General features: G+C 51.0%; 2 protein-coding genes and 3 non-coding genes across 6 annotated transcripts; 4 read left to right on the top strand and 1 right to left on the bottom strand.

Moving 5' to 3' along the window:
* Positions 1-465: 465 nt before the first annotated feature.
* On the bottom strand, positions 466-19,097 carry lrsam1 (leucine rich repeat and sterile alpha motif containing 1). Of its 2 annotated transcripts, none has more exons than XM_088615086.1 (25): positions 18,973-19,097; positions 17,405-17,590; positions 17,077-17,133; positions 16,131-16,175; positions 15,862-15,939; positions 14,809-14,877; positions 13,944-14,028; positions 13,644-13,765; positions 13,267-13,357; positions 13,017-13,141; positions 12,074-12,103; positions 11,300-11,422; positions 10,535-10,674; positions 9,953-9,997; positions 9,755-9,825; positions 9,338-9,437; positions 9,040-9,127; positions 7,900-7,974; positions 6,609-6,689; positions 4,942-5,037; positions 4,111-4,209; positions 3,892-4,023; positions 3,643-3,718; positions 2,558-2,712; positions 466-2,460 (listed from the first exon to the last, which is right to left on the bottom strand). In XM_088615086.1, the coding sequence occupies exons 2-25, from the start codon at positions 17,474-17,476 to the stop codon at positions 2,338-2,340; spliced, it is 2,178 nt and encodes a 725-aa protein (XP_088471212.1). In that variant the 5' UTR covers positions 17,477-17,590; positions 18,973-19,097; the 3' UTR covers positions 466-2,337. The 2 variants fall into 2 exon arrangements, with proteins under 2 accessions (XP_088471212.1, XP_088471213.1); XM_088615087.1 differs by having other exon boundaries at positions 17,405-17,514; positions 18,973-19,090.
* An 81-nt stretch (positions 19,098-19,178) lies between these two features.
* Positions 19,179-27,335, top strand: rpl12 (ribosomal protein L12). The gene is made up of 7 exons (XM_088615098.1): positions 19,179-19,341; positions 22,474-22,547; positions 23,694-23,792; positions 23,955-24,036; positions 25,072-25,158; positions 25,977-26,089; positions 26,885-27,335. Exons 1-7 carry the CDS (start codon positions 19,305-19,307, stop codon positions 26,888-26,890), a joined length of 498 nt encoding a protein of 165 aa, XP_088471224.1. The 5' UTR covers positions 19,179-19,304; the 3' UTR covers positions 26,891-27,335.
* Positions 22,214-22,341, top strand: LOC148643897 (small nucleolar RNA SNORA65). Its single transcript, XR_015928987.1, has one exon. It is a non-coding gene; the product is annotated as a small nucleolar RNA SNORA65 (small nucleolar RNA).
* LOC148643896 (small nucleolar RNA SNORA65) lies at positions 23,294-23,421 on the top strand. Its single transcript, XR_015928986.1, has one exon. It is a non-coding gene; the product is annotated as a small nucleolar RNA SNORA65 (small nucleolar RNA).
* Positions 25,575-25,702, top strand: LOC148643895 (small nucleolar RNA SNORA65). Its single transcript, XR_015928985.1, has one exon. It is a non-coding gene; the product is annotated as a small nucleolar RNA SNORA65 (small nucleolar RNA).
* Positions 27,336-27,485: the final 150 nt, after the last annotated feature.

The following is a 27,485-nucleotide window of genomic DNA, read 5'->3' as shown; positions in this document are numbered from 1 at the left end:
TTGTCCGCACAAATCTTTCACCTGCCCCCCAGCCCTCCGGTTAGGGTTGGGACGAAATCGGTGCCCAGAAATGGGCTTCGGGAGGTATGAAGTCAGACAAAAGTTCCTGCTTTTTTGATCTTTCATTGGGATCATTTCATGAACTCGCGTGCCATTCAGTTAGGCCAGCGATTTCCAAACTGCAAGCATGGCCGCATCTTACAGAAGCCTAGAAAACCTCTCGCCCTGCAGATACCAACTGCTAATTACACAACACACCAAGACTGCCAGCAAGACCATCATCACGTGGGTTACTGATATTACGCACAGGGCACAGCCTTTGAAATTCTTGGCTTCTATTAAAAAAAGACTGGCCGTCCCAGGTTTTGTAACAGTGGGCGTGTTGAAATACTGTAGTTGTGTCGCAAGAGAGGATGGATTTTAAATTGTTTCTGGGAATCTGGCAAGAACTGTGGACACCAAGCATAGTAGTCATATCATTATTTATATAGAAGAACAGGCATGACAAATACAATCACATGAGGTGTCAAAATTCGGCTTGAAACAATTCACATTCTGCCCCTACAGCCTCGCAGCATTTTGTCTTATGTGGTAAAGGGAAGGTTACAGCAGGACACCTTTGCATTGAAAATCCCTTTGAGTTTCAACTACGCCAACACCCAAGGGGGTGTGTGACTTAAAAGCACAACTGTTCGACAAAGCGTTCTGGGCTGATGCCATCAACGTCACTTGCATCTTTAATTTAACATCACAATGACAGTGCCTTATGCTGCGATTGTATACAGTACATGTACATGTGTAGTAACAGAAACCATGCAGGATTCAAGGCAAAAAATGGCGATAAATAAGGGCACTTTGCTGAAAGGCTACTGTACCTCCTCCTGCACATCATGTGCGTCAGGCCAGGATTTGGAAACATTCCATCTGCAATTCCATGGTGCACCTTAAAAACAGGAGTATTGGATTCTGGTCCTGGAGTCTCTCGTGTTTGGTTTTTTTTCCCCAACCTGAGCTCTTGGTCCGACAGCGGGTCAGGTAAATTAACGGTAGTAGTGTCCTACTTATAACCTGGCTCTGAACGTTTTGAGTCATCGTCTGTAAATGATCTTTAGTAACGTCCTGTAGGGGTCTAAGATGGTCGATTTTCTAGACACTTCATCCGTCTTGGGGTCGTTGGGGGGAGCCAGAGCCTATCCCGGCGAGCAGTGGACAGAAAATGGGGGACGCCCTGGATGGGACCCCAGTCCATCAGAGGCCACACAGACACAAACACACACACACACACGCACTCCCGCCAGGGCCAGCTTTTCCCAGGAGCCAGTTCCCCTACCAGCGTATCTTTGGCCTGTGGTAGGAAACCAGGGAGAACATGAACACAGGGAGAACATGCAAGCTCCACACAGACAGCACCCCCCGCCACATCCGGAACTGAACTTGGGGTTAGAGCTCTGCTACCTGACCCGAGCCCGACGGGGCCTGACAAAGTATTGGGGTTTTGGGTCGGTTTTTCATGTACAACTTCGGGCTTCGGGGCCGGGTTCGGCTTTGTTTTCGAATGACGAATTATTGTTTTACGTGTATTTTTTATTCGAAGAAATCTGTAACTCGTTTTGCGCGCTCGCTCTCTTGTGTGTCACAGAGCCCACCTAGCTCACCGTTCGCAGTGGATGAAATGAAACGAAAACTCGCAAGGGGAGAACTTCTCGAAATGCCCCATGAGTCGGGGCCCGGCGGCAACGGCGTTTTTCTGTCTCACCAGCTCCGGCGCAACGCAGCCGAGCAAAGCACCGTAAAACCGCGTCTGTGAGGATCCCTCTCCATGCGTGCATGTGTGTCCACTCGCTCGGGGAGTGATCGGGTTCCAAATTTGGCAGTACCAGTCGGGCTCGGTCGGGTCTCAAGGTCTTGCGTACGGGATTCGATTTCGTGCCTGTGCAGACCTCTACTTGAGGTCCCAGTGCTGTCAGGCAGCGGTGCTCACCCCCGAAGTGTAAGACAATAAGTTTAATTGACCACTCAGGTTGGAAGATGCGCTAACTGGACTCTAGGCCCTCCAGGAGGTGGGTTTGACACCCCTGTGTTAAAGGCCAGGTGGGAAAGAGCTTGCTGGAAGACGCAGAGGAGCCTCACTGGGAGGAGTCCAGGGGGCGAGGAGAAAACCGGCCCTACTGCACCAGCACAGCTTCCACTACTTCCTGCTTCCTGGCCCCTCCCACCCCTGGACGTACAAGTGCTTTGGTCGGGCGACACACGAAGCGTGAAACGTGCACAGCGAGGGAGAGGGCGGGGGCAGAGCTCCAGGCGGGCGTGGAGGGTGGCGCAGCCCCCCCCTCCCCCCTAGCCGCGGTAGATGCGGACGCGCTGGGCGATCTCGCCGCGGCACAGCGGGCAGGAGAGCAGAACGTCGCTGCATCCCTGGCAGCAGCAGACGTGACCACAGGGCAGGAAGATGGTCTGCGACTGAGAGGGAGAGAGAGAGGGAAACGCACGTCAGCCCAGACTGTATCCACCCACCTGGAGACGGAATCTCTCCCGCGATTCCTCCCAAGAGCCTTACCTCCTTCTCCATACACACCACGCACTCCGAGCTCCCATCCAGACTGGGAGCACTAGGAACCAATATTTCTGGGGACGGTGGGGGGCTGGGGACCTCTGGGGAACTGGGCACTGAGGGCTCTGCTACCTCTTCCTTTTGTGCATCTTTGTATGGGCCTGTAAGGAGAGAGCAAGAACAAAACTCTGATCTTCACGTTGCAGATTTGGTTAAAGACCAAGATGTGTCACGTTTTCGCAGCTGTAGAGCGATCACATGGCTCGGCTTATTATTATTATTATTATTATTTATTATTATTATTAGCTCGGCTGACGCAACTCCCCACATGAACTACAGTATCATATGGCTATGTTACCTCACTAGAAGTTTGGTCTCCTCGTTCTCGAGTCACGGAATATGGTGCTGTGCAGACCTGGAAATTTCGTCTTTTTTTTTGTGATGTAAATCGGAGGTTCGACAAGTTCCTGTGCCCATTTTACTTTTATTGTGGTGTGAAATGCACTCCTCAATGCAAACTCTTTCCTTGAAGGGGAACAGCAACGCTATTTTTCACATTTCGGGGTTAGAATGAAACGGCAAAGATGAAGTACATTTCAAACCACAATGAAACTAACAAAAGAGGCAAAGTTTGCATGCAAGTGCAGCTGCAATATTGCCTGATTGATTATTGTCTGCGCTTCAGAACGAGGCAACAAAACTGCTGATGATGATGCTAAAGCAGCCCTATTGCACTGTAAACATGCTTTTTCCCATTCAAAAGAGCAACGTGCCAGACAACTAAAATACACTCATAAGAATTCGCGTTGTTGGGAGATCTGGATTCTTGTTTGCTTACAGCAACTAGCGAGCAGGAAGGGCGTGGCATGAACAGGGGGTTCGCCCTCTGCCTGCAACAACAGGGTGGCTATCCAGCACTTTCACAAGGTTCCACTTGATTGGGAAATGTTGTCAAATTGTGCAATACTGTCCATTTGTTTGGTTGCTGAGATCTGATCACCAGTGTGGGGGAATAGGGGCTGTAGTTCCCCTTTAAGCCCCACGTTGCTTTAAGAACGCTGCACAGAGGAGGGGGGTCAGTCCTACAGTACCTGCAGTGGGCGCTCCTGCCTGATCCTTAGCCCAGTTCAGCAGTGCCTTCTGTATCCCCATTTCACTGATGCCCATCTGCACACAGGGAGAGAGAGCAGGTGACAGGAGCACTCTCAATACCACACACCGACACCGCTCCTCGCCAGACGCAATTCACTCAGCCCCACGCTCGCCCTGGTACGAGCCGTGTTTCCTGCACCCATTCGGGTGCGACATGCCCACGCGCCGCCCCTCAAGCGGATCCGCACCTTCTGCAGGTCCGCGGGGGTCATGTGGCGCAGCGTCTCCGCGGTCACGCGGTGGTGGGCCAGCAAGGGCAGGTACTGCTGGGCGGAGAGCTTGCAGAGCAGGTCCACCAGATCCTGCTCCACCCCGGCCTCCTTCGGGAGAGAGGTAGGAGCAGGAGTTAGAGAGGGGAGGGAGAGGGGGGGGCGCGGGGGAGAAAGGGAGGAAGAGATGGGCCTTGCCTGCATGCGGAGAGACAGCGGTTTGGCATCCAGGAGTCTCTGGTACTGGATGAGCCAGTAATTCTCCTGCGTGGCTTCGCTCTTCAGCTCCATCTCCACCTGGGACACGGGGGGGGGATGGGATTAGGAAGACGTTATAGCCGGCGCCACTCCCTGCCGCGTTGTGACCATGCATGGTCCAGTTGCCCACTCTTTCCTTGAAGGCCTGCTCTAGCTCCTCTTGGACCCCAAACAGCCCCCCCCCCCAGTGCCTGTGCACCACACCCGTTCTGCCTCTTCAGACCAATGCATCTTTAAAACAAGATCCTTCCTTTCAGGTCGTGCCCTGCAGTCTTAGTACTGCCTGCCAGATCCTGACATTCCCCTTGCGGTGACACACTAATGGCCCAGTACCACTGGAGCTGCACCGGCTAAAGTTTTTAAAGATTCCCTTGCATCAGTGACCCCTGCAACTTTCCAGATTTTTGTGAGAGGGCGAGCAGCAGAAGCAGAGACACTGCTTCTGCAATGCACACTGATGTTCCCCGCAAGGCACTGCAAAGCGTGCAGGGTGTACAGCTCGACACCGTGTATCTGCTGTTCTCATTGCCCCCCTCGAGCTGAAAGGGGAACCTGCACTAGCAACGCCAAAACTGGGCTTTGAAAGAAACATACCTGCTGATTCCAGAGGGGGGAAAACAAAAACAAAACCTTACTGATCCCACCTCCCGTAAACACTGGCTCCTCCCCCTCTGTAGCTCAGCCCTGCTTGTCCACAGCCCAGACTCCTCCCCCCCCCCCGCCACTGACCCCACCCCCTGAGCCACGAGACTCCGCCCCCTCCTCGCTCACCAGAAGCTGCCGCAGTTCGGTCTCACGCTGGTCCCTCTGCTTGAGCAGCTGCTGCAGGAGATCACTGAGCGCACTGCGCTGTTCACTCAGCACCTCCTGGGCACACAGAGACAGACAGGTCACAGGCGGGGCCCACATGGGCCAATGAAAACATTAGGACACAAGAGTCTACAACATGAGGAGGCCGCAGGGCCTGTTTTGGTAAGGTTAGTAGCTATATGATCCCAGGATCACATCCAGCTGTTTCTTGAAGGAAGCCAGGGTCCCAGCTTCAACCACAGGGCTAGGCAGCTTGTTCCTGACTCCCACAATCCATTCCATACTCCCATGATCCCACAAACACACACAGATACAGACAGAGCTAGAGAGTGAGAAAGGGGTGTGTCCGTACTGAACGAGAGGGATAGATCAAACCGGGCAAGTCTGTCTCTGGGTTCAGGGGACAGTGTTACACTGGGGGAGTGTGTTCTCTTGTGTCCTAGTCAGGTATCACTCTGCAGAGATGATCAACTCTTACAGTTATGGTTCACTGCTAGAAAGGTAAGGGCACGCTTGTTATTTACTGCCTGAGCTCTCTTCTGCAAGATCAAAAGGGGCGTGAGTATTTCTCCAGTGTAACTTACTGACAACTGACTGTATTTCTGTTGCTGCTAACATTCTGTTCATTGTTCAGTGCACAGGTGATTGGGAAAACACACACAGCATGCTGTACTCGTACACATGCAAGACTACTGAAACAGGAGCCAGGACACACACAGGTATTGGTATCGTAATTAATATTCTTCTGTGCTGTGTTGCTCCAAGGGGCTGAGGTGACCCGGAAAGATGGGCTGAACGTGGCGTGTTCCATTGGGGAGGGTGAGGCACAGTGAGAGGAGGAACAAGGGATAGTGATGTCACAGAGGAGGAACAAGGGAGAGAGTGATGTCAGAGAGGAGGAACAAGGGAGAGAGTGATGTCACAGAGGAGGAACAAGGGATAGAGTGATGTCACAGAGGAGGAACAAGGGAGAGAGTGATGTCACAGAAGCGGAGCATATTAACAATATAAAAATAGAGAGTGGAGAGAAGAAAGGAGTAAATGTTCAAAAAATTAAAAATGGACAATCCTGCAATAATCTGAAAAATATGACATCAGAAGTAAACAAGATGCTCTCTTATGTCCTCTTCTGTCATACCTGGGCCAGGTGTATAAACCTAGGACGGGTATCTGTAGGAATACCCATCCATTACTTTTACACTGTCTTTTTCATATTTTACAGCCAGTGCTCTAACTCTGAAAGGCTTCTTTACATCAAAGTCGTTGTTAAAAAGTAACTAAAAGTCATGAGTCAGAACACGTGGCAACTGTTTCATGTTCAGAAGTCAAAATTAAACAAGCAATGACAGTTCTAGATGGGAATACATGCCTTGGCCTTTGTGAGTCCAGCTCCCATTCCCTGAATTCCCTAGGCCAGAACTGACAATTCCTCCTGGCACTACTCCTGCTTCTCCCGATCCCAGAGAACACGGAGCACTCTGGGTACAGGAAGTAGCATGTGCTGCCTGGGCAGAACTGCGGAAAAGCTCTAGTCTTCTGATTGGTGCTCTTAGCTGTCAGTCATGCGCACTACTTCTGCCCCTAGTCCTCTGCCCGGCAACAATTTCTGTTATTGGTCAAGAACGTACCTGCATATTCTCAGTGTCCAGATCTCGCCTCTTAACCTCCAGCTTTGTCAACTGCATTAACTCAGCTTCTATTAACCTAATCTAGAAACATGAAAATACAGTGTGTGAACTGTAAGCACTGACATTGGGGTGTGCTGTCACAGCAGATTTTTAATATCAGTTTCACTCAGTAAAACACCAGAAAAAAAGGTATTTTTCTTTCTTTTAGCCATTAAATTCTGGTTTTGTTTTGTTTTTTAAATCTAAAGCACAATTGTTCTGTGATCTATATAAAAAGCAAGCCCCTAACTACTGTGAAAACTTAAAGCTACAAACCAAATACAACAATATAAACTATTTTATTGTATGCATCCTCGTTTAGAATCCAATTAATTGATTATGTATTGAACAGGAACTGCACACCTAAGAACAGGGTTGGTGTTTTTCTTGCAGTAACACATCATGGCCAATAGGGGGCAACGTTTCACAGTGGTACGCTGCACTGTGACCCCAGGGGAAATGCACAATCAAGACCCTGTGTCTACAGTTTCTACAGTACACAGCACCCGGGATATCTCTTCCTGGCCACAGAGGAAGCTCATCGGAAGAAAGGGACAGGGGGGATTGGCTGACTGGGGAGCGGATGGAATGCAAAAAAAAATGTGTCGGTTCACAAAGCGGGGACACTCAACAACGAAACCGAAAACGTCAGTGAATGATGGCTGGAGGCGAGAGTCTCGTCAGGATGCCGCTCTTAGCAGAAGACCGAGGATGAGCATGGTTCATGAGTTTCGGTACGCTCAAGTCACAGCCCCATCCAACATCCGACAGCTTCCAAAATCCACCATACAGGTGAGACTTTCACCCTTCCTAACAGTGTAAATGTGCTTATGGGCTGCTGTTAGTTACACACAGCCCCCAGAACTCAACTGTAAAGATTGTGATTACAGTGACTGTTATGCTCACAGATTGAATGTAGAAGACTGGAGTAGGGGATACTGGAAATTGAACATCTAGGATGCCAAATGTAAATATAGAGTACACTGATGCAGAACGTTTCTAATTAGACACAGGGTTGGCCAAATCCGTACTGCTAAAAAGGAACGCCGTCTTTTTCATGTCAAATGTTGATTCCCGTCGCTCAAGACTATCTTGCATGTGACGTTAAATACTGTTGGAGACGCATATGGGAATGCTCTTTGACCCCACCCCTTCGCTCCTATTGGGGGGTAAGGTGTATTGTGGGAGGAGGGTAGTAAAACTCCACCTGCACCTCGCGTGCGATTGGGAGCCGGTGTGTGACCACGCCCACCTGATTCCGCAGGAAGCAGTGCATGCTGTCCTTCTGAAGCTGCAGTGTCTCAAACGCTGCCTTCTGCATCTCCTCCTGCGGGGGGAGACAAAGAGCGCATTTTCACAGCACGGAAACGGCCTGCCCCTGCGAGATCAACAGGCGGGTGACCTGTGTGTCCTGCGTTGGCTGTCCTGGCTGGAAAAAGCAGGTTCTCTCCTTTTCCTCTCGGAGGAGTTGGAAGTGCTTACTGTGACAACACCTGTCCTAACTTAGCAACAAGCGTATATAAACACAGGGACAGGTTTTCCTTTGGATTTAGATGTGCAGCATTTGTGTACTGGCGTAGCTAAACTACAGCTGCCATCGAAGAGTCATCGGAGAGGTGTGGTATGCTTTGAGCTCATCTTGGGAGACAGAGCAGACCAGTTAGTTGGAAAGTTTGCACACAAACAGAAAGGTGGTCATCCCATATTAACGTTCGCACGTCTTCAGTACCTGTAGCAGCTGTTTCCCAGACCCAGGGGGAACACGTACAACAAACGGGTGTAAATTTGGGCTGCGAGGTACGAATCCGTGACTTACAAGAGAAAGAATTAAGAAGCACTGTGACCCAGACAGACAGCAGGAGCAAGCATTCTTGGGTATGATATCATTTGAGAACAGAGGTCAGAGAGTCTGGAAGATGACCAAATATGCACTCTTTCACCTACCTTCAGTTATGTTGCCTTTAGGTATATAGGTAAGGTATATAATTTTATAGCTATGATGCCTCTGTGGAAACTGTTAAACCTTCAGGTTTCATAACAAAAGCAATAATAATAATTCATGATAACTTATATAGTGATTTTCTGGGCACTCCACTCAAAGCGCTTTACAGGTAATGAGGAATCCCACTACCACCACCAGTGTGCAGTCCCACTTGGTTGATGGTTTGGAGGCAGTTTGCAGGGTAGCAATCACCCCACGTGAAGCAAGGGGGGTTGACAGCCAGTTGGGGTGCCCCTACAGCTGCTGAAATGGAATATGTTCTGTAATCTCTATGAATCCTATGTTGTGGGACATTAAACCCACCACATAGCAGGGCATGCGAGTGCTAGCTTCAGCACTCAGGGCGAGTGAGTGGCCTGGTTTAGATGCTGGCAGGGACGGGGAGCTTACCTCCTGCAGGATGTGGCTGATGGCTCTGTTTTTGTCCAGCTGCTGGAGTGACAGCACCTGTTCGAACTTCCTGTCCAGGGACTCCAGGCTGCGGAGCAAGAGAGGAAGGAATCGCTGAGTCACAGACCTCCCTTCCGGCGGGCTCCTGCGCTCTTAATTATCGCAATCCACGTCCCCCGAGGCCCCTGGGCACTCCAGTCCCCGCTTGTGGTTCGCCTCTCCCGGATCGATCCCAGGGTTCCAACGGATCCGTTGTGAAATTCGCCCAACCCCCATTCCCCGAATCCTTCCTTCTCACCTGCTGCAGGTCTCGGACACCAGCGTCCTCCGGCGAGCCTCGCACACTTCCTGGATCATCCTGAGGGAGCAGCTCTCCGACAGCATCTTCTGCATGGCCGCTGGACAGATGGGGAAGGGGAGGAGACAGCGGCTTGCATTTTCCGTTCATCATTTTCCAAGGACGTGCCCATCACGCATGCATCCACAGGGTGTGGACTCTGCTCTGGCCACGCTTGAGATCAGAACGATATCATGCCAACAGAATCATCCGTGCGGGATTTAGGTTACATCGACTTGGTGAAGCGCAGGAGAGAGATCGGTGGTCGTCTGGGAGCATAAGCTCAATTCAAGTCAAGCGGCTTCTTTGTTCCAATACCAAGCACGCCACTTCCATATCAGAATCCTGCTCCTGCATTCCCCCTCCCCCCCCTCTCACCTGCCACTTCCTTCCTGCGCAGAGACTCCGCCTCTTCCTGCGTGATGGCCATCAGGCGCTCCACGCGCATCCTGCCAAAGCCGGTGAAAAGCCGGTGTCAATCAAGCAGAGCAGGTAACCAGCCGACCCCTTCCTGTCATTTTTGATCCACTTCCTTGGCCGCCACCCGAAGCGGCGAAGTGAGAGACCATCACTCACCGGTCTTCCTCCAGGGCCTGCAGAAACTCCGCGCTCTTCCTCTGCCTGAAACACAGGAAGTGGCACGCGTCCGGGGGATTGAGCCATGTCTCCAATATCCAGACCAAAAAGCTGATCTTTAATTGCAGGACCCTAGTCCTGGAGGTTCACACAGGGCACCCCAGCCTTGATTAAGAACACTCATTTAAGCAACTGTAAAACAGTAATATTCTCTAAACTGCCCAATCGAACATGCTGCCTGTAATCGGCCGGGGTTTAATTTCCTGTGGACTTTAGGAGTCGGTTACTTAAGGGCTAGCTCAATATTTCAATGAAGGGAGCACTGATCCACGAGAGCTGCAGGATATTCAGAGTTTTGATCCAGACGATCTCTAAATCGCTTAATTGAACATGTCGGCCGCCATCGGCTGTCATTCATTTCCTCAGGCCTTTAGGGACTGCTAATCTAACACCAGGCCAAACGAGGCTCTCAAGCACCAGGGATGGAGACCCCAGTTTGAGTGGAAGAGCATCATCGTTCCTCTGCAGCGTGGGCCGAGCGCACCCCACCCACCACCACCACCGCCCCCCCGCGCCGCTCACCTCTTGTTCTCCAGCAGCAGCCTGGTGATGCGCCCCGTGACGCTCGACTCAGCCAGTCTCACCTGCGCCAGCAGGCGCTGCCGGTCCACTTCCAGAGCCTTCTGCTGGTGCCAGAGCCCCTGTTCCAGCCGCTGCTGCTCCTGTGGGTTCAGATTAATAATAATTATAATAATAATCCCTAACACTTATATAGTGCTTTTCTGCACTCTCCACTCAAACCACTTTACAGGTCCTGGGGAATCCCACTACCACCACCAGTGTGCAGCCCCACCTGGATGATGCACCAGTCTGCTCCCCCCACACACCAGCTCTCAGTGGGGAGGAGAGCAAAGTGATGGAGCCAGTTCAGAGATGGGGATTATTAGGAGGCCATGATTGGTAAGGGCTAATGGGAATTTTTTTTTTTTTGAGAAATGTCATTTTCTGGGATTTTTAATGACCACAGAGAGTCAGGACCTCGGTTTTAAGTTTCATCTGAAGGATGGCGTCTTTTTACAGTATAGTGTCCCCATCACTATACTGGGGCATTAGGAACCACACAAACTGCAGGGCGAGCGCCCCCTACTGGTCCCACTAACACGCCTTAGTTTTTTCCCAGGAGGTCTCCCATCCAGGTACTGGCCAGGCTCATGCCTGCTGAGCTCCAGTGGGGCTGCCAGCTGTGAGTTATAGGCCAGTTCACCAAGATGGCTCCAGGGGGCATCATAACCATCAGTGGTTTTGCAAATAAGGCCCGATCCGACCCCGACATCCGCTGCTCATCACCTGTCTGACCGACTGCAGCATGTCCTCCTTGCGGGAGCTGTTCTGCAGCACCAGCTCGGTCTGTTCCCGCTGCTCCTCCTCCAGTCGGCGTTCGAACTCCAGCTTCTCCATCTGCTTCCGCTCCTGAGAGAGAGAGACACGGCGGGGCAGGGTCAGGGGGAGGGGGGGCTGCCCCGAGGAAGCAGCTCGCGGACACGGCGATCACGCCAGGCTCACGGGGAAGGGGAACGGAAGAGGCTGGCAAGTCACGTCCCAATTAAGTTCCCATTCGTCTAGTTTTCGAATGCGTCCCTTTTTTACGATGTCCAACATAGATTTCGGAAATGTGCATCCACGAGAGCACGTCGAAACAGAATTGGGACTGGAGAAAAGGGGAAGGAGATTGACACACAGGGTTAGACGGGGGCAGAAGGCTCTGAGGGTGACAGACGAACACCCCCCTACCTTCATGCCCCTGTCCACTGAGATACACATGGGAACTGACTAACTGACGAACACACAGAGCGAGAGAGATTGGCGGCCCGTCTGTGTGGAGTCTGCATGCTGATCCTGAGCTCACAAGGGTAAGGGCCAGGAGCTCCCAAACTGACAAAGACACGCTGGATCAGCTGCTGTAAATTGTCCCTTTCCAGAGGGGAAGTTCCAAGAAGATTGCTTGCTATAGCTCTACAGAGCGCTAGGGTTAGAGATGTCCTCCTCTCATCTGTATCCGGGACATGGAGGAGGCCAGCAGGAAAACTGTACAAGAACAAGGAACTAAAAGGGCAATTTTACCTTTCTCTTCTCATAATCCTGGAACTTATTCTGCAAAAGAAAGTTGGAGAAGAAACAGCGTTTATACCAATGGACGAGCCGAGTTCTCTATTGTACTTGTTCATCTTCCAACCCTCCCCAATCAGAGATGCTCCTCAGACCTTAAAATACTTCAGCTGTGGGCCTGTCCTGTCTAGAGATGCACTCCTGCCCCCTGCAGGTTCTCTAAGTACCTTGACTGCAAGCTGCTCTGTTCGGCATCCTGGCGATTGCCTGTCAGTGTTGCCAGGGCTGGGCTCCTCATTTACATGTGTAATAATAATAAAAATTGCTTACACTTATATAGCACTTTTCTGGACACCCCACTCAAAGCGCTTTACAGGTAATGGGGACTCCCCTCCACCACCAGTGTGCAGCCCCACCTGGATGATGCGCCAGTCCGCTCCCCACACACCAGCTCTCAGTGGGGAGGAGAGCAAAGTGACGGAGCCAGTCCAGAGATGGGGATTATTAGGAGGCCATGACTGGTAAAGGTCAGGGGGAAATTTTTAATGACCACAGAGAGTCAGGACCTCGGTTTTATGTCTCATCGGAAGCAAGGCGCCTGTTTACAGTATAGTGTCCCCGGTCTATACTGGGGCTTTAGGACCCACACAGACCACAGGGTGAGCGCCCCCTACTGGCCCCACTAACACCTCTTCCAGCAGCAACCTCAGTTTTTCCCAGGAGGTCTCCCACCCAGGTACTGGCCAGGTTCACACCTGCTGAGCTCCAGTGGGGCTGCCAGTTGTGAGTTACAGGGTGACCTGGCTGCTGGCTTTTCATCCCAGAGTGAGTCTCATATAGGAAGGGCCCCACTCCCCCCAGGGGAAGGAGTGAGAAACGGGGGAGCTGCAGGGTTGTTCAAGCCCAGACAGGACACCCAGTTTGACCCTGCTACTCCTGCCAGCGGGGGTGTCCATACCTCCCAGGCAATGTCGGCGTGTGGGGTGACCTCTCCATCCACGCAGTCACCGGACGGGACCCCCCCCTCGCTCTCCAGCACGGGCAGCAGGTACTGGGACGGGGGGCAGTACTCCATCCCCAGCTCTGGAGAAGAAGACAGGCCAGGGGCCATGAGGTCAGACAGCCCTGCCTGCCCCCTGCTGGTGACACTGGGAGACGGCAGGCTGGCGTGGTGGGGACCCCCCCGTCCCCCGTCCCCTCGCTCTCACCTGCGCAGAGGAAGCGCTGCGTGGCCTCGGTGCCGGCGGCGCACACGGCGGAGGGTGGGAAGGTCATGGACGCCGCGTCCAGGGTCAGACACTGCCGGACAGGAGAGGAACGCCCCCCCCCGTTAACCGATGAATGCTCGCAGGGAACAAATCCCGCCCCCAGCCTTTTCCGGCTCGGGGAAAGAGGCGATGCGGTTGAACTGGCAATCCAATCCCAGTCCAAAAGTTCCAATCCCAGTGGTCACTTCACGACCCTCCACCCTCTCCCCTCCCCTCCCTTCCCCTACCTCCCATCCCACCCCCTCCCCTCCCATCCCTCCCCTTCCTTCCCCTCCCTCTCCCTGTCCCCTCCCATCCCTCCTCCTCCTCCTCCTCACCTCCAAAGTGCGGATTTTGGCCAGAGCAGTGGGGAGTCTTGTCACGTTGTTCTCGCTGATGTCCAGGGTGCGCAGGCTGCCCATCCAGCCCACCGTGGACGGTAGCTCAGTCAGGGCGTTCCCTGGGGCGACAAAGCTCTCCTGCACTGACTGCCATAAACCTCTCGGGCCGAGCCCGTAACACGCGCGACTATTTTTTGCTTTTGCACAGCCGGAAATAAAGGACCGTCAAACGGGTCAGGTCCGTCACTCGAGAAACAGCCGCAGAGCGGAAGCAGACTTTGACCTCTGAACCCTCACCTTTCACATTGAGCGTCTGCAGCTGGAGCAGGTCCCCAATGGATTCTGGGAGTGCATGGAGGTGGTTCCTCTCCAAGTTGAGCACCTGAGGGGTAGACACAGGGGACAGCCTGACCTCGTGTGCCCAGAACTCCCACTACCGGTCCCATATGAATAACACGGGACATGAGTCCTACAGCACTGCCTGCTTGTTTACAGTGTCATAGGGCCGCTTCACCTCCTTGGTGAGGCCCTTCCTGCTCACTAGTCACTGTAATGACTAATGCACTGTGATGAACGAGCGAATAAATTGGTTGTGCAGCAGACATTTCACTGCAGAAATGTTCCAACGTGATCTGCAGGCAGAGTTAACAACTAAGTAGTATTTCCCGGCAATCGAAATCGAGAGCAATATGTCTACCGGATAAAAAGAGGTACAGTTCACTCACAAGCCTGCTTGTTTCCAATAACAAGGCCGCGTCGCCTCACCAGAAGTTATGTTGCCTCGGTTCTGAATCACAGAACATGGCGCTGCGCTGACATGGAGATTGAATCTATTTTGTGATCTAAATTGGGGTTTTTTTACAAGTTGCTGCTATTTTGGTGTGAAATGCACTCCTCAGTGCTGGTTTTTCCTAACCCCGAAATATAAAACTAGCCTTGCAGTTCCCCTTCAACAGTTCTCAGACTTTGTATCTGCTTATTTCTTTGTGACTTTAGTCCCTCATAAGTGGGTCACTAAACTGTGGGGCTTGTATTGATGGTAAGGCTACGTTGGCCGTTCAAACATTAAGCAAACGTTTTTTCCTGTTGGAATGGAAAAACCGCCAGTTAGTCTCCTGCCATGTACCGACGGTTGTATTGATTTCCGTCAGGGCCCACTGACCTGGAGTGCCTTCAGCTGCCCGATCTCATCAGGAAGCGATGTCAGCTTGTTCTCGTGCAGATCTAGCACCTGGGACCCAGAGAACAGACAGGTGAGTCACAGCGCAGCAGCAAAGAGCCAGACCTCCCCTTGCACAGACAGTGGTGGCAGAGCAATAAGGGCTTGAAGCCGCTGGACTGAATGTGGTTGGCCTGTCAGCTTCCTGATTCGCAGGGCAACGGTTTTAGTGAGGGCGCTCACCCTACGGTCCATCTGGGTCCTAATGCCCCAGTATAGTGACGGGCACCGTCCTTCGGGTGAGACGTAAAACCGAGGTCCTGACTCTCTGTGGTCATTAAAAATCCCAGGGCGTTTCTCGAAAAAGAGTAGGGGTGTAACCCCGGCGTCCTGGCCAAATTTCCCCCCTGGCCTTTACCAATCATGGCCTCCTAATAATCCCCATCTCTGAACTGGCTCCTCCTCCATCACTCTGCTCTCCTCCCCACTGAGAGCTGGTGTGTGGGGAGCGGACTGGCGCATCATCCAGGTGGGGCTGCACACTGGTGGTGGTGGAGGGGATCCCCATTACTTCTAAAGCGCTTTGAGTGGAGTGTGCAGAAAAGCGCTATATAAGTGTAAGCAATTATTATTATTATTATTATTATTATTATTATTATTATTATTATTATTATGACATATTAGCACAGCAGCCCCGGACTTGCAGGGGCCTTCAGATTTGTGATCCAAGACACAACGGGAATCTTAAGCAGTCCAGTGGCAGCGAAGGAATAAGGTGTATTTGCATAAATCCGTGTCCTCCGTTCAAGGGCTGACAGGCCCAAAATGTCGGCTGATTCACAGCTGAAGATTAATCGAGGACAGAGAACGGGAGTTTGCACACATTTCCTTATTTTCTAACACTCTCTGGGGGCTGGTGCATGTAGTGCCTTCTCCATATTCCAGATAAAAGGAATAGGTTGGAGAAGGAGATGAACCAGTCATGTGCAGTGATTCCTTTATTCCTTTTTTCTCTCCAGCTCTTGGGTACCTCACCAGCCCGACGCCCTTACCTACCCTCAGGGTGGCCAGGGAGGAGATGCTGCAGCCTTTAGTCACCAAGGATTTCAACTGGTTGCTATGAAGAATAAACACCTGAAAGACAACAGGGGAACAAAAAAAAACGCACTGAGCGTGCTCTGTCCCACTCGACTGATTGGAAGACGCTGACCTTTGACCTTTGACCCCCCTGGTCACCAGGGAGGAGGGCCAAGTCCACAGCTCATCTGCACAACCCAACTCCCTGTTCCCTCCCCAGGCAACAAAGAGAGACTCGTGTGTCCTACCTTCTTCTGCAGAACCTTGCATGTGGAAAAGGCACTGGCCGGAACCTGGTGTGTGGACCAGAAAAAAAGAGAAGAAAATACATTATCCCCCCAGGTACTGTAACTTCGCAATGCAGAGGTATATCCCAGTTCAATCTTAATTGCACCATGTTAATGTAGACGCAGCCAACAAAGGAGAAAGAAAAAGAAACAGTTCTGGAAACAGCAATAATTGGCCAGCAGCCATATTACTCTGTAAGTCACTGCTGGCAGCCCCACTGGAGCTCAGCAGCTGTGAGCCTGGCCAGTACCTGGATGGGAGACCTCCTGGGAAAAACTAAGGCTGCTGCTGGAAGAGGTGTTAGTGGGGCCAGCAGGGGGCGCTCATCCTGCGGTCTGTGTGGGTCCTAATGCCCCAGTATAGTGATGGGGACACTATACTGTAAAACAGGCGCCCTCCTTCGGGTGAGACGTAAAACCAAGGTCCTGACTCTCTGTGGTCATTAAAAATCCCAGGGCGTTTCTTGAAAAGAGTAGGGGTGTTCGGGGTAACTCCTGGCCAAACCTCCCATTGGCCCTTATCAATCATGGCCTCCTAATAACCCCCCTCTCTGAACTGGCTTCATCACTCTGCTCTCCTCCCCACTGAGAGCTGGTGTGTGGGGAGCGGACTGGCGCATCATCCAGGTGGGGCTGCACACTGGTGGTGGTGGAGGGGATCCCCATGACCTGTAAAGCGCTTTGAGTGGAGAGTCCAGAAAAGCGCTATCTAAGTGCAAGCCATTATTATTAATAATCTACACCTGTTTTGCCATGACACCTCCTATACGAGGGAGTCCAGCTCTGCGCAAAGCTAGTTTTTCATGGCGAAGCCAGCTCTCTCTCGCTTAATGCCCCCACAGCGTGAGAGAAGCACAGCGCCCACCCCACTGTCCTCCAGCGCGTGCGCGTCTCCGGGCAGTCTCACCTCTGTCAGCTCGCATGCCGAGATGTCCAGGATATCGTCTGCTCCAACTTCCTTGGACTGCAGACGCAAAGACAAAGGTCAAACACAGACACGGCCCTGGTGCAATCTGCTCAGTTTTCAGATTTCTCTGCAGCATAGGAAATAATGGTGTTAATATCTGCAAAGCACTGCTAGGATGCAATTTTTTGTTTCTTGTGATCAGTGCCCTGCATTAATTGTCTGTGCAACACGCACGCACGCACGCACGCACAGGATCAGATCCTGCCCCGCCCCAGCTGTGATGCAGTGTGGGTGCGAAGACGGGGGGGCCCGACTCGGGCGGTCTCACCAGGCACAGCTGATACTCCAGCCTCTTCTTGGACTCCTCGCTGGGCTTCCGCTTTCTGAAGAAGAGCGGCATGCTGTCTGTCCCCCCAGCTCTTTCTCAGGGTGGGTACTCTGAGCAGTAAGGAGTTGGGGGGGGGGGGGGGGGAGGAGGCGGCAGGCAGCAGGGGGAGACAAAGATCTTGTTACACTGGCAAAGAGAAAAGAAATTCTCAATCAGGCCTTGCATAGGACAAATCACGACTGCCGACAACTTTGTTTTTTAGATACATCCATATAAGGGACGGTACAGGTGGTGCCTCTGCTGCCACCACAGTGCTGGGGCCCTGGGTTCAATTCCTGGGGTGCTGTCTGTGTGGAGCTTGCATGTTCTCTCAGTGTTCGCATGGGTTTCCTCCAGATGCCCTAGTTAACCGCCGCGTTCTAGAGCCACCCTGGTAGGTTCATTGGCCCTGGTGCCTGGTGTGGGTGTGTGTGTGCCCCACGACGGACTGGCGTCCCGTTCAGGGTGTCCCCTGCCTTGGGCCCACTGCATGCTGGGATAGGCTCCTACTCCCACTCAACCCAGTATTGGATAAAGCCGCTAGGAAATGTATGCATGTCAATATAAACCTTTAACTATCAGATCCTTTTTTATTATGGTCCATACTGGCAATGACGCTACGATTTCAGCTCATACAACGGGACAATAAAAGCTGCTCATTTAAAGCATTGAAAAACCTTTGCATCTTTAGTCTAAGCCCCCTGCTTAAACGAATTTGCACCTGGGAGTTAAATTTTATTCGATGCAGCGCCGGGTTCCCAATAATCAATTACAATTCCAAAGCATGTACACATCTGTTCTTACGAAATGGTCTCTGCGGTGTTTTGTGCACGGCTTTGACTGGGCGCCACCACCCACCGACCGTGAGCAAACCGGTCAGATCAGAACCAGTAACTCACATCAGATCAGAACCAGTAACTCGCATCAGATCAGAACCAGTAACTCGCAGGACCGTTAGCTCCTGAGGTCGGCTACCTTTTACTCTTAACTGTTCTGAGAGAAAATTTCGGTGCTGTTCAATGACGGACGGAATCCGTCGTTTATAATCCAGGACGACACCAACCTTTCTTAAACTATACAGAAGACCACACCATCTGTACTTGGTACTGTACGTACCCCCTGGTAACAATACAGTGAATCACATCTTGAATGCCGCAGAAATCTGCAATCCGCCATTCAAATAAAACCCACAGCCTCGCTCATCTGGTCTTGAAAGACGAATTCACTGCAACATCTACCGATTAATAAGGACGACGAAGTGTACGAACATTTGGGGATTTTATTCGACTACGGCGACTTTCTATGCATGTTCATTATTCCAAAACAGGGCGATCTAATCTCCAACAGTATTAAAAAGCCGCATTTAACTTCCTCGATGCCTCCTTCTATGTAATAAATCCGAGCACCCGTCTTCCTCTCACTAGTATCCTGGAGAAATCAGTCCATGACAGAAGAGGTTTCCTGACAAGGACACTACCATTTAAAAGAAAGGTCATGCAAGCGCAGATGTATGTTTAATTTTTTTTTACCTTAAATGTTCTGGGGTTTTTTTTCTATCTCGTACCTCTTCGCCGACAGAAATGTGAACCTGTATCACAAGATCGTCATGTTTACTGTGTGGTCAATGCTTTAGCCACACCCATCATGGCCGCTAAAGGGAGTGGTTGTTTCAGCCACAACCTCGATGGCCGCCGTAATCTCGCGAGATTTCCTAGGCTATAAAACCCGGCCGTAGCCGCACACAGGTCCCTTTTCTTTCGCTTTCCCACGGTGAAGGTGCAACAGTTTTCGGTCGTCCCGAATCCGGGTTCATCCGACACCAACACCGAACTGAACCGATCCTCCTCTTCAACAAGCAACTATGCCTCCCAAATTCGATCCCAACGAAATTAAAATTGGTACGTGATATAAAGGGTAACTATGGGTCCTTGGCTACTCTGAATAAAGACGTTTGTAATAACACGGTATGTACACACTTTCCCAAACGTATTTTTAAAAACATGGATAAACCGAGACTATTTAAAGAATATACGAGACAGGGGTGGTTTTGTTACGACTATAACGCAGTTATCTTGTATGAGTTTGTATTGTGTGCCTGTCCTAGTGGGTAGGCCCTGATTAAGGCCTAACTTGCAGTGACTTTTTTTACGTGTTCCCCTCGTGGGGAAATAAATGAAAAATGCATAAAAGGGACAGTTTCAGTTGGAATCCAGTTTAGTTATTGTGATTTGGTGTAATTGTGCTGGACAGGACTCTTAATACCGTGGTAACAAGCGCAGCCTGACGAACACGTGGGGTGAGGAAGCAGACTTTCTTCCTGCGTGTGAGCTCGTTTCATTGAAAACCGCTGTTCGTCTTCTGCGTGGTTGGCGGAAAAAAAACATTAATTTGAAAGGCGTTAATAGTAGTCTTACCTCTAGGCTACCTGTTTCCTGCTCTCGAGTAGCCAGCGCCGCTTGCTTGATGAGCTGTCTGTGCTCATGATCTTTAGACGACTGTAACGGCCCCTTTAAGACTCTCCTCGCTTTGATTTTTTTTCAAGTTCTCGCAATTTCGGTTAAAGGGCTCTAGAAACGTGGCCAAGCCGAGGTGGCCTGACTGGAGATCGATGCATCGAAAAGTACCAGGTGTTTTTTTTAACCTACTGCGGATGCAGTTTTGCATTGGAGTCATTGCTCCACATTGACAGACTCCAAATGCTCTAGAGGCTTTTGGGAGTAGGAAAGCAACATTATAAAAAAAAATCTTCACAACTGCATCCTGTTAACGGACCTCTGTTGTCTAGGTGAGTGGGGACAGTTGGCAGGTAAGCTCAAAAAAAAAAATCCAGTTCTGTAGTCAGTGTGCTGAATAGTTGAAGCAGAAATGCTGTTCATGGGGTCCCCGGTTTTGTAACTTAGTCTTGGGTTTTCTGCCTTGACGGGACAAGCGTCGAACCGGGAAATCTGGGGCCAGCCTGTGATTCTTGGCTGATGCCCGTGACCCTCATCCCAAATGTAATGGGGTCTGTGCCTTAGTGATCGCAGCCTTCTTGGATACTTGTGGAAGAAGGGAATTTGTCCACCTTACACATGTTTGCACTTGGAGCTTTTACATCCTCAGAGTGCGCGTACAGTAAACCTTTGGTCTATGTCCACTGGTGCTGAGTGTCTGTTGAGCCCCCTCCAAACCGCACTGTTATGAGGAAAGATGTATATGATTTCTGGGTCTTCGGACTTGCAATCAATAATGGAAAGTATTCCTGTGCTTGTTTAGAGAAAGAACACTTTATTGGCCATATACAATTTCTTGTATTTGGAATTTGTCCGTTTTGCATACTCCAACTTGCTCTCCATGAGACAGACAGGGAGAGAAGCTGGGGGTCAGAGTGCAGGGTCAGCCATTTATATGGCATCTCTGGAGCAGCTGGGGTGAAGGGCCTGGCTCAGGGGCCCAACGGAGTAGGATTCCTCTGCTGGCCTTGGGATTTGAACCGTCAACCTTCCAGTCACAGGCGCCGATCCTGAGCCACAGAGCCACTACACTGCCCCCATATCATAATTATCATAAGTGTACAGGCTCTTTATTTCATGGGTTGTAAATGTACTAAGACTTGCTAAAGTATTCAGATATGATTTGCCCATTGAAACCCCCCCACCATATGGAACCATTGCTATTCCTGAATTTCAAGCCTGTGTATTTTTAGTTTGACTTTTTGTGTTTTTCAGTGTTATTGTGGGGAAGTCTGGTATTGGTGACTGTACAGACATAATTCCACTTCGGCAGATTTAGCAAATCCCTTAATCCATTTATAGATACAACTATAAGCCCTTGGAATGAGATGCCCATCTTTCCACATCTGAAACTGGAATGCAAGGCATGCCCTCTCAGAGCAGCAGAGAATAGTTCTGTAAACTTTCCAGCTCTTTAATCTCGGGTGAACTTAAAAGGAAAAGGAAGCGTTGCATTTTAAAGAACATCTACTGTAGGACTGGAAATCCAAGTTTATAAATCTTCAAATTGACTAATGCTGGTGTTGTGGATTCAGGTCTCCAGACAGTGCTGTCTCAGTTTACCCTGGTTGCTGTGGTCCTGCTGGAGTAGTTACTACAGCTGATTGCCTTGCCTAAAGCATCCTAAAGCGCCTCGTGTGTAAGAGGAGACATTTCAGCAGGACTTAATTTGTACTTCTTTATGCAGCTGTGTCTCCCTTGGGATTTGAACCTGTAGCCTTCATTTTAGGAGTCTTGAGCTTTAATCACAGCTCCGTGCTGCTGCCCTAGATTGCCTTAGATCAGGGTCAACCAACATATCCTAATGAGGTCTTTCGTGTCCCACGTAGGGTAGGCCCTGGTTTAATGTCTCAGCTGGGGAACAGCATCGCTTGTCTCTGGCCACCCTAGTGGGGCTCTTGATTTGAAATTCAAAGCTGCCATAGCTGCTGGGATCTAACGAGACCAGGCTGCCAAGTGGCCAGGCCTGTCGGGTACCAGCATTGCTGAAGACTGTGTACTGGCTGTCTGCGAGCCAGTTCGGTGCCATCAGTCTGCTCCTGCTGATGAATTGCCACGAGCTGTAGCCTCGGGAGATATTAGGCTCTAGATTGCTTACAGGATACGATGTGGTTTGGGGTTCTTGGTCTTATGGGTGGATGGACCCCAGCCAATGGTTCTTGGAAGATCCAAAAGATGACCTGGTAAGCAAGGCATCCTCTGTGGTGACCTGCTCCAGCTGCAGGTGGAAAGCTCGATCTCCAGATCCCCGTTAGGAAAGGGGGGTGTCAGCAGCCCTCCCGCCATTACGCCCGTCTGCGCCCGTGACGGGGCGTGCTCCAGTGGGGGCTGAGAGAGACCCAGCTCTAGGAAGCAGGGCCGCGCCTGGTCTGTGGGCGGCTCTGTGCCGAAAGGCCTGGGACACGCCAGCCAGGCCCTCCGGCTGGGTTTGTGGAAGCAGGGTGGGCCGCTGTCTTGCTTGAGCAGCAGCGATGGGTAGTTCCTGTTCTGTGACTCCCGTTACTGAGTGTTCCTCGTATTGCTTTGCCTTCTCCACAGTGTTCCTGCGATGCACAGGAGGAGAAGTTGGTGCCACCTCTGCTCTGGCCCCCAAAATCGGTCCCTTGGGTCTGGTAGGTATCCCTACAACAAGCGACTCTTTTAGACCTTCGGCTGTTTCAGTGCCACTTGTATCTTGCGTGCCGTCTTTGTTTTTTAGTGATTTTGTTGTTTGCACTAATTTTTCCATAATGATCATATACATAATAACCAATGGAGTTATAATAATAATAATTGCTTACACTTACATAGCGCTTTTCTGGACACTCCACTCAAAGCGCTTTTACAAGTAATGGGGACTCCTCTCCACCACCACCAGTGTGCAGCCCCACCTGGATGATGCGACGGCAGCCATAGTGCGCCAGAATGCTCACCACACATCAGATATCAGTGGGGAGGAGAGCAGAGTAATGAAGCCAGTTCATAAATTGGGAAACGGGGAATATACACGCATGGAAAAGATATCCCCCTTCACCCTTCCCAAAGAAATATTACCTATATAATACATAATCGGCACCTTTATAAAATATACATGTTCATATACAATCATATGTAAAACCTTTCTTGGCGTAAGAATGTCCTTTCTTTGGAATTAAGCTGGATTTACAGTAATCATTAAACAATTACCTTTTATCTTTCATTATTTTATGCAGTGTCACTTCACGTAATGTTACTTGTTCTGGTTTTCTCCCACCCGTCTTCAAAAAAGCCTCATCGTGGTTCTTGATTCTAAGCTTCCTACTTCCTGTTTCATCGCCGCCATGTTTATTTGGCGACTTGTCGTGACCTCTCCCGGAGGTGGGCGTGTCCCAGCAGCCCTCCCGCCATTACGCCCGTCTGCGCCCGTGACGGGGCGTGCTCCAGTGGGGGCTGAGAGAGACCCAGCTCTAGGAAGCAGGGCCGCGCCTGGTCTGTGGGCGGCTCTGTGCCGAAAGGCCTGGGACAAAACGTCTCCGCGCAGAAGTCTTTTAACTCGTACCCATTGAACTCGTTCTGCACCTTGAGACGGGTGCAATTTCAGATCCGCAGCGAGTGGATTGTCTTGGTCGTTTTTAGTCTTTAATCATCTCGCATGCCCATTGCATGGGGTGCATTTTTATTGGTGAATTTCAGACTTATTTTTTTTACTAGTGATGTGGCTTTTCTGTCTGAAAGTGGGGGTACTTGATTGCCGTCTTGATAAACTTTCCATGGTATGTTTTCCCCCCCCCCCCCTGTAGTCCCCCAAGAAAGTGGGTGATGACATCGCCAAGGCGACCGGGGACTGGAAGGGCCTGAGGATTACGGTCAAGCTGACCATCCAGAACAGGCAGGCACAGGTATGGTATCCCATCATGCTCTCTTTATAGCGTCTTTCACTGGGGAGCTCAGGAAGTCAATAACTCAGCAGTGTTTAAAGGCTCTTCCAGTAGTCTTTGCCCTACTGGCTGTGCTGCGGACTTGTACACTGTCTCACTTGCTCTGTTGCTCTCCCTGTGTAGATTGAGGTGGTGCCCTCGGCCTCCGCCCTCATTATTAAAGCCCTTAAGGAGCCCCCCCGGGACAGGAAGAAGGTGAAGAACAGTGAGTAGCCCTTCTGCTCTGTACGGCATTTCTTTGCCTTTTAATTGCTTACACTTATATAGCGCTTTTCTGGACACTCCACTCAAAGCACTTTACTGGTCATGGGGAATCCCACTGCCGCCACCAGTGTGCAGCCCCACCTGGATGATGCACCAGTCCGCTCCCCCCACACCAGCTCTCAGTGGGGAGGAGAGCAGAGTGATGGAGCCAGTTCAGAGATAGGGATTATTAGGAGGCCATGACTGGTAAATGCCAGGGGGAAATAAGGCCAGGACTCTGGGGTAACACCCCTACTCTTCGAGAAACGCCCTGGGATTTGTAATGACCACCGAGAGTCAGGACCCCCAATTTATCTCATCGGAAGGATGGCGCTTTTTTACAGTATAGTGTCCTCTTTACTATACTGGCGCGTTAGGACCCACACAGACCGCAGGGTGAGCGTCCCCTACTGGCTCCACTAACACCTCCTCCAGCAGCAGCCTTAGTTTTTCCCAGGAGGTCTCCCATCCAGGTACTGGCCAGGCTCACACCTGCTGAGCTCCAGTGGGGCTGCCAGTTTGTCCGTAGGGCTGCCTTTTCAGACCCAGCTGACCAGGGAAGATTGGCAAGGGGTCCTGGTAGCTTAGGTTTGCACTGCTAGGGCAGGAATCCTGCCAGAAAGCTTCCCAGCTCCACACCTGTCCATACCAGTGGTTTGACATGCTGCGGGGGTGGGGGGGGGGGACTCGAGGATGCAAGACGCTGTCTGTGCCGGCAGGCCGGGGACCCCCCAGTGGCGCTAGTGTTGGAGTGGCCATGGAGGGCGTCATGATTGAAACGCAAGCCTCCTGGCAATTGCACGCAAGCAGATTTTGACCAAACGCGTGGAAGAGCCTCGTGTTGCCTCCCTGTTTGACGTCAATGTGTCCTGTGTTGTGCACGAAGGGCACGGCTGCCCCCTTCTGATTTTACACCTGCTTTGCAACGGGACTCCTGAGAGTCGTCAGGTCCTGTACTGTAAGGCTCCCCTGACCGCTGTCTGTCCTCCTCCTCCAGTCAAGCACAGCGGCAGCGTGACCTTCGACGAGATTGTCGCCATCGCCCGCCAGATGAGACCCCGCTCCATCGCCAGGGAGCTCTCCGGTAAGAGCCGGCCGGCCGCCCTCCTCCTCCTGGCCCCTTGAGCACGGGACGGCCAGTGGGGGGTGCTGGGATGGGGGGGCATTTCCTCTGTTAGAATGAAAGATGGAAACGCAAGCACAGCTCCCTTCGGAAGATTCCCGACTGACAGCCGGTTTATAGAGCAAATTCCTAGGCGATGAAAGCCAGGCGCCTCTTGCGCTCGGCGAAGGCCAAGTCTGCCTGCTCCCCTGTTAAAACGCAAGGGGCGTTCGTGATGGGCGTCCCAAGCCGGCTGCAGGCTTTCGGGTCAGTGGAATGGGGCTTGGAGAGCGAGAAGGTGGGCGTGGTTCTTGATTCTAAGCTTCCTACTTCCTGTTTCATCGCTGTCATGTTTCAAGTTATTTGGCGATTTGTCATGGGCGTGTCCCAGCAGCCCTCCCGCCATTACGCCCGTCTGCGCCCGTGACGGGGCGTGCTCCAGTGGGGGCTGAGAGAGACCCAGCTCTAGGAAGCAGGGCCGCGCCTGGTCTGTGGGCGGCTCTGTGCCGAAAGGCCTGGGACAAATATCCGTGCGCGCGGGCTAGCGAGAGTTCACTTGCGGTCTTCCCGAGACGGTTCTGATGGCGCCTCTCGTAAGCCTACCCCCATAAGCGGAGGTCTGGCGCTGGAGCGCGTGGGCGTCGGTGTGTCTCGGCACCGCAGTGGGACTTGGCGTCAAACTGAGCCTGGGCGCGGAGGTTGTGGGGTGAGCCTGCGGCTAACCAAGGAGAGAAGCAGGCCTCCTCCTGTCACCCGTGGAATGTCTTCTCTGATGGCCTCTTGTTGTTCTGGCCCTGCAGGGACTATCAAGGAGATCCTGGGAACCGCCCAGTCTGTGGGCTGTACCATCGATGGCCGCCCCCCCCACGATGTCATTGATGACATCAACAGTGGCAAAGTGGAATGCCCTGCAGTAAGTATCGACTTCCCTGTTCTGGTGGTCTTTTTCTCCCAGAAGCAGTCTTCCTATTATGGAGGTATACTGTTCCACGTCTATACACTTGATACGCCAAGTGGAATTCTGCTTGGACAATATACAGGGGGTGGACAAAATAGTGGAAACACCACATGGAAGAAGGAGTTGAACTTTGACATAACTAAATCACAATTACAAATGCTGCTGCAAAGGTGAGTCATATTGGGTTGATTGCCAATTAGCAGTGTCCGTCAGCTGTAAAGGGGCTGATGATTAGCTCTTTCCAAGCAACATGAGGCAACTAACAGAGTTCCAAAGAGCCGGTGCCTGAATTGCAGGTGCATCAGTCGCAAAGACTGCTAAATGGTTTAATGTGACGAGGGGGAACGGGTCTAAAAAATGAATAGCCGCGTATGCCAAACATTGGACAAACCGCATCAGCACAGAGGAACAGTGGTCGCAAGTTGAAGATCGCCGATGGTGGTAGACGGACCCTTCCTTCATCCCTCAAAGAACTGGAGGCTTTTCTTCTCTAAGAAGGGTGAAGTATCCTACTACACACAGTTCAGGACGTGCTAACAGCATTCTAAGAAGGATTGGAGCTGTTCTGATGGCCCTACTCCTTACTAGGTCCCTGATATTAATATATTGTTGGGTGTTTACGTTATTATATTGTCCACCCCCTGTATATAATTTCACAATACCACTCTTAAGCTTCGTGTCCTATACTGCACAATTTTCTGACCTTTGGGAAATGGAATCCCCTGTTGATCTGTTGTTCTTCTTTTGCAGGAGTAAAATGATGCACTTCAGAACAAGGGGAAGGAAGATGAGATGAAAATAAATTTATAAGAAAAAAAAGTCATGTGGGTGTCGAGTTTGACTTACTCTTCCTTATCTTTTGCGTTTTGTTTTGGTGCACAATATCAACAGGAGAAACTGGTCTGTGCTCTAGATGAGCCTGTGAAGCTTCGGGCTTGATGTTGCTAGTGGAATTGTTTGATAAGAGGGACTTGGTACACTCAAAGTTAAATGGCAAGACTGAAGCATTAGGTATGCAATGAACAGACATTTTAATTAATGCCAATGAGTATTCAAGGAATGTCTTGTGAAACAAGGTTTGATCATTCCTGGCTGTCTGGACACCTGTGTTAAAAGCCAAAATTGTGTATAAAGCTGGGGTTTGAAATTCAAACATGTAGAGTAACTGGGTAAATACTCATTAAATACATATTGGTCATTAGCAGTTTCTGCATTGTGAATTTAGATGAGCTAAATATCCTGTTTGTAATATTTTCTAACTGAAATCACAAATTCCAAAGTGAAGAACTGAACTTCTGCCTGGTAGCAGTGGTATGTTTTTTTTCTGCTTGCAAGTTAGTGAACTCGTCTG

The sequence above is a fragment of the Lepisosteus platostomus genome, chromosome 21, assembly GCF_059453375.1.
Source record: "Lepisosteus platostomus isolate fLepPlt1 chromosome 21, fLepPlt1.hap1, whole genome shotgun sequence".
Taxonomy (NCBI): Eukaryota; Metazoa; Chordata; class Actinopteri; order Semionotiformes; family Lepisosteidae; genus Lepisosteus; species Lepisosteus platostomus.
The sequence above is the reverse complement of the archived record's forward strand: the minus strand, read 5'-3'. Positions and strand labels throughout refer to the sequence as shown.

Coding starts and splice junctions, on each gene's coding strand:
- rpl12 (XM_088615098.1), top strand. CDS start 19,305: ATGCCTCCCAAATTCGATCCCAACGAAATTAAAATTG. Junction 22,548..23,693: donor AAATCGGTCCCTTGGGTCTG/GTAGGTATCCCT, acceptor CCCCCCCTGTAG/TCCCCCAAGAAAGTGGGTGA. Junction 25,159..25,976: donor CATCGCCAGGGAGCTCTCCG/GTAAGAGCCGGC, acceptor CTGGCCCTGCAG/GGACTATCAAGGAGATCCTG.
- lrsam1 (XM_088615086.1), bottom strand. CDS start 17,476: ATGCCGCTCTTCTTCAGAAAGCGGAAGCCCAGCGAGGAGTCCAAGAAG. Junction 6,690..7,899: donor ACTGCTTCCTGCGGAATCAG/GTGGGCGTGGTC, acceptor TCATGTTTCTAG/ATTAGGTTAATAGAAGCTGA. Junction 3,719..3,891: donor CCCCCGCGGACCTGCAGAAG/GTGCGGATCCGC, acceptor CCCTGTGTGCAG/ATGGGCATCAGTGAAATGGG.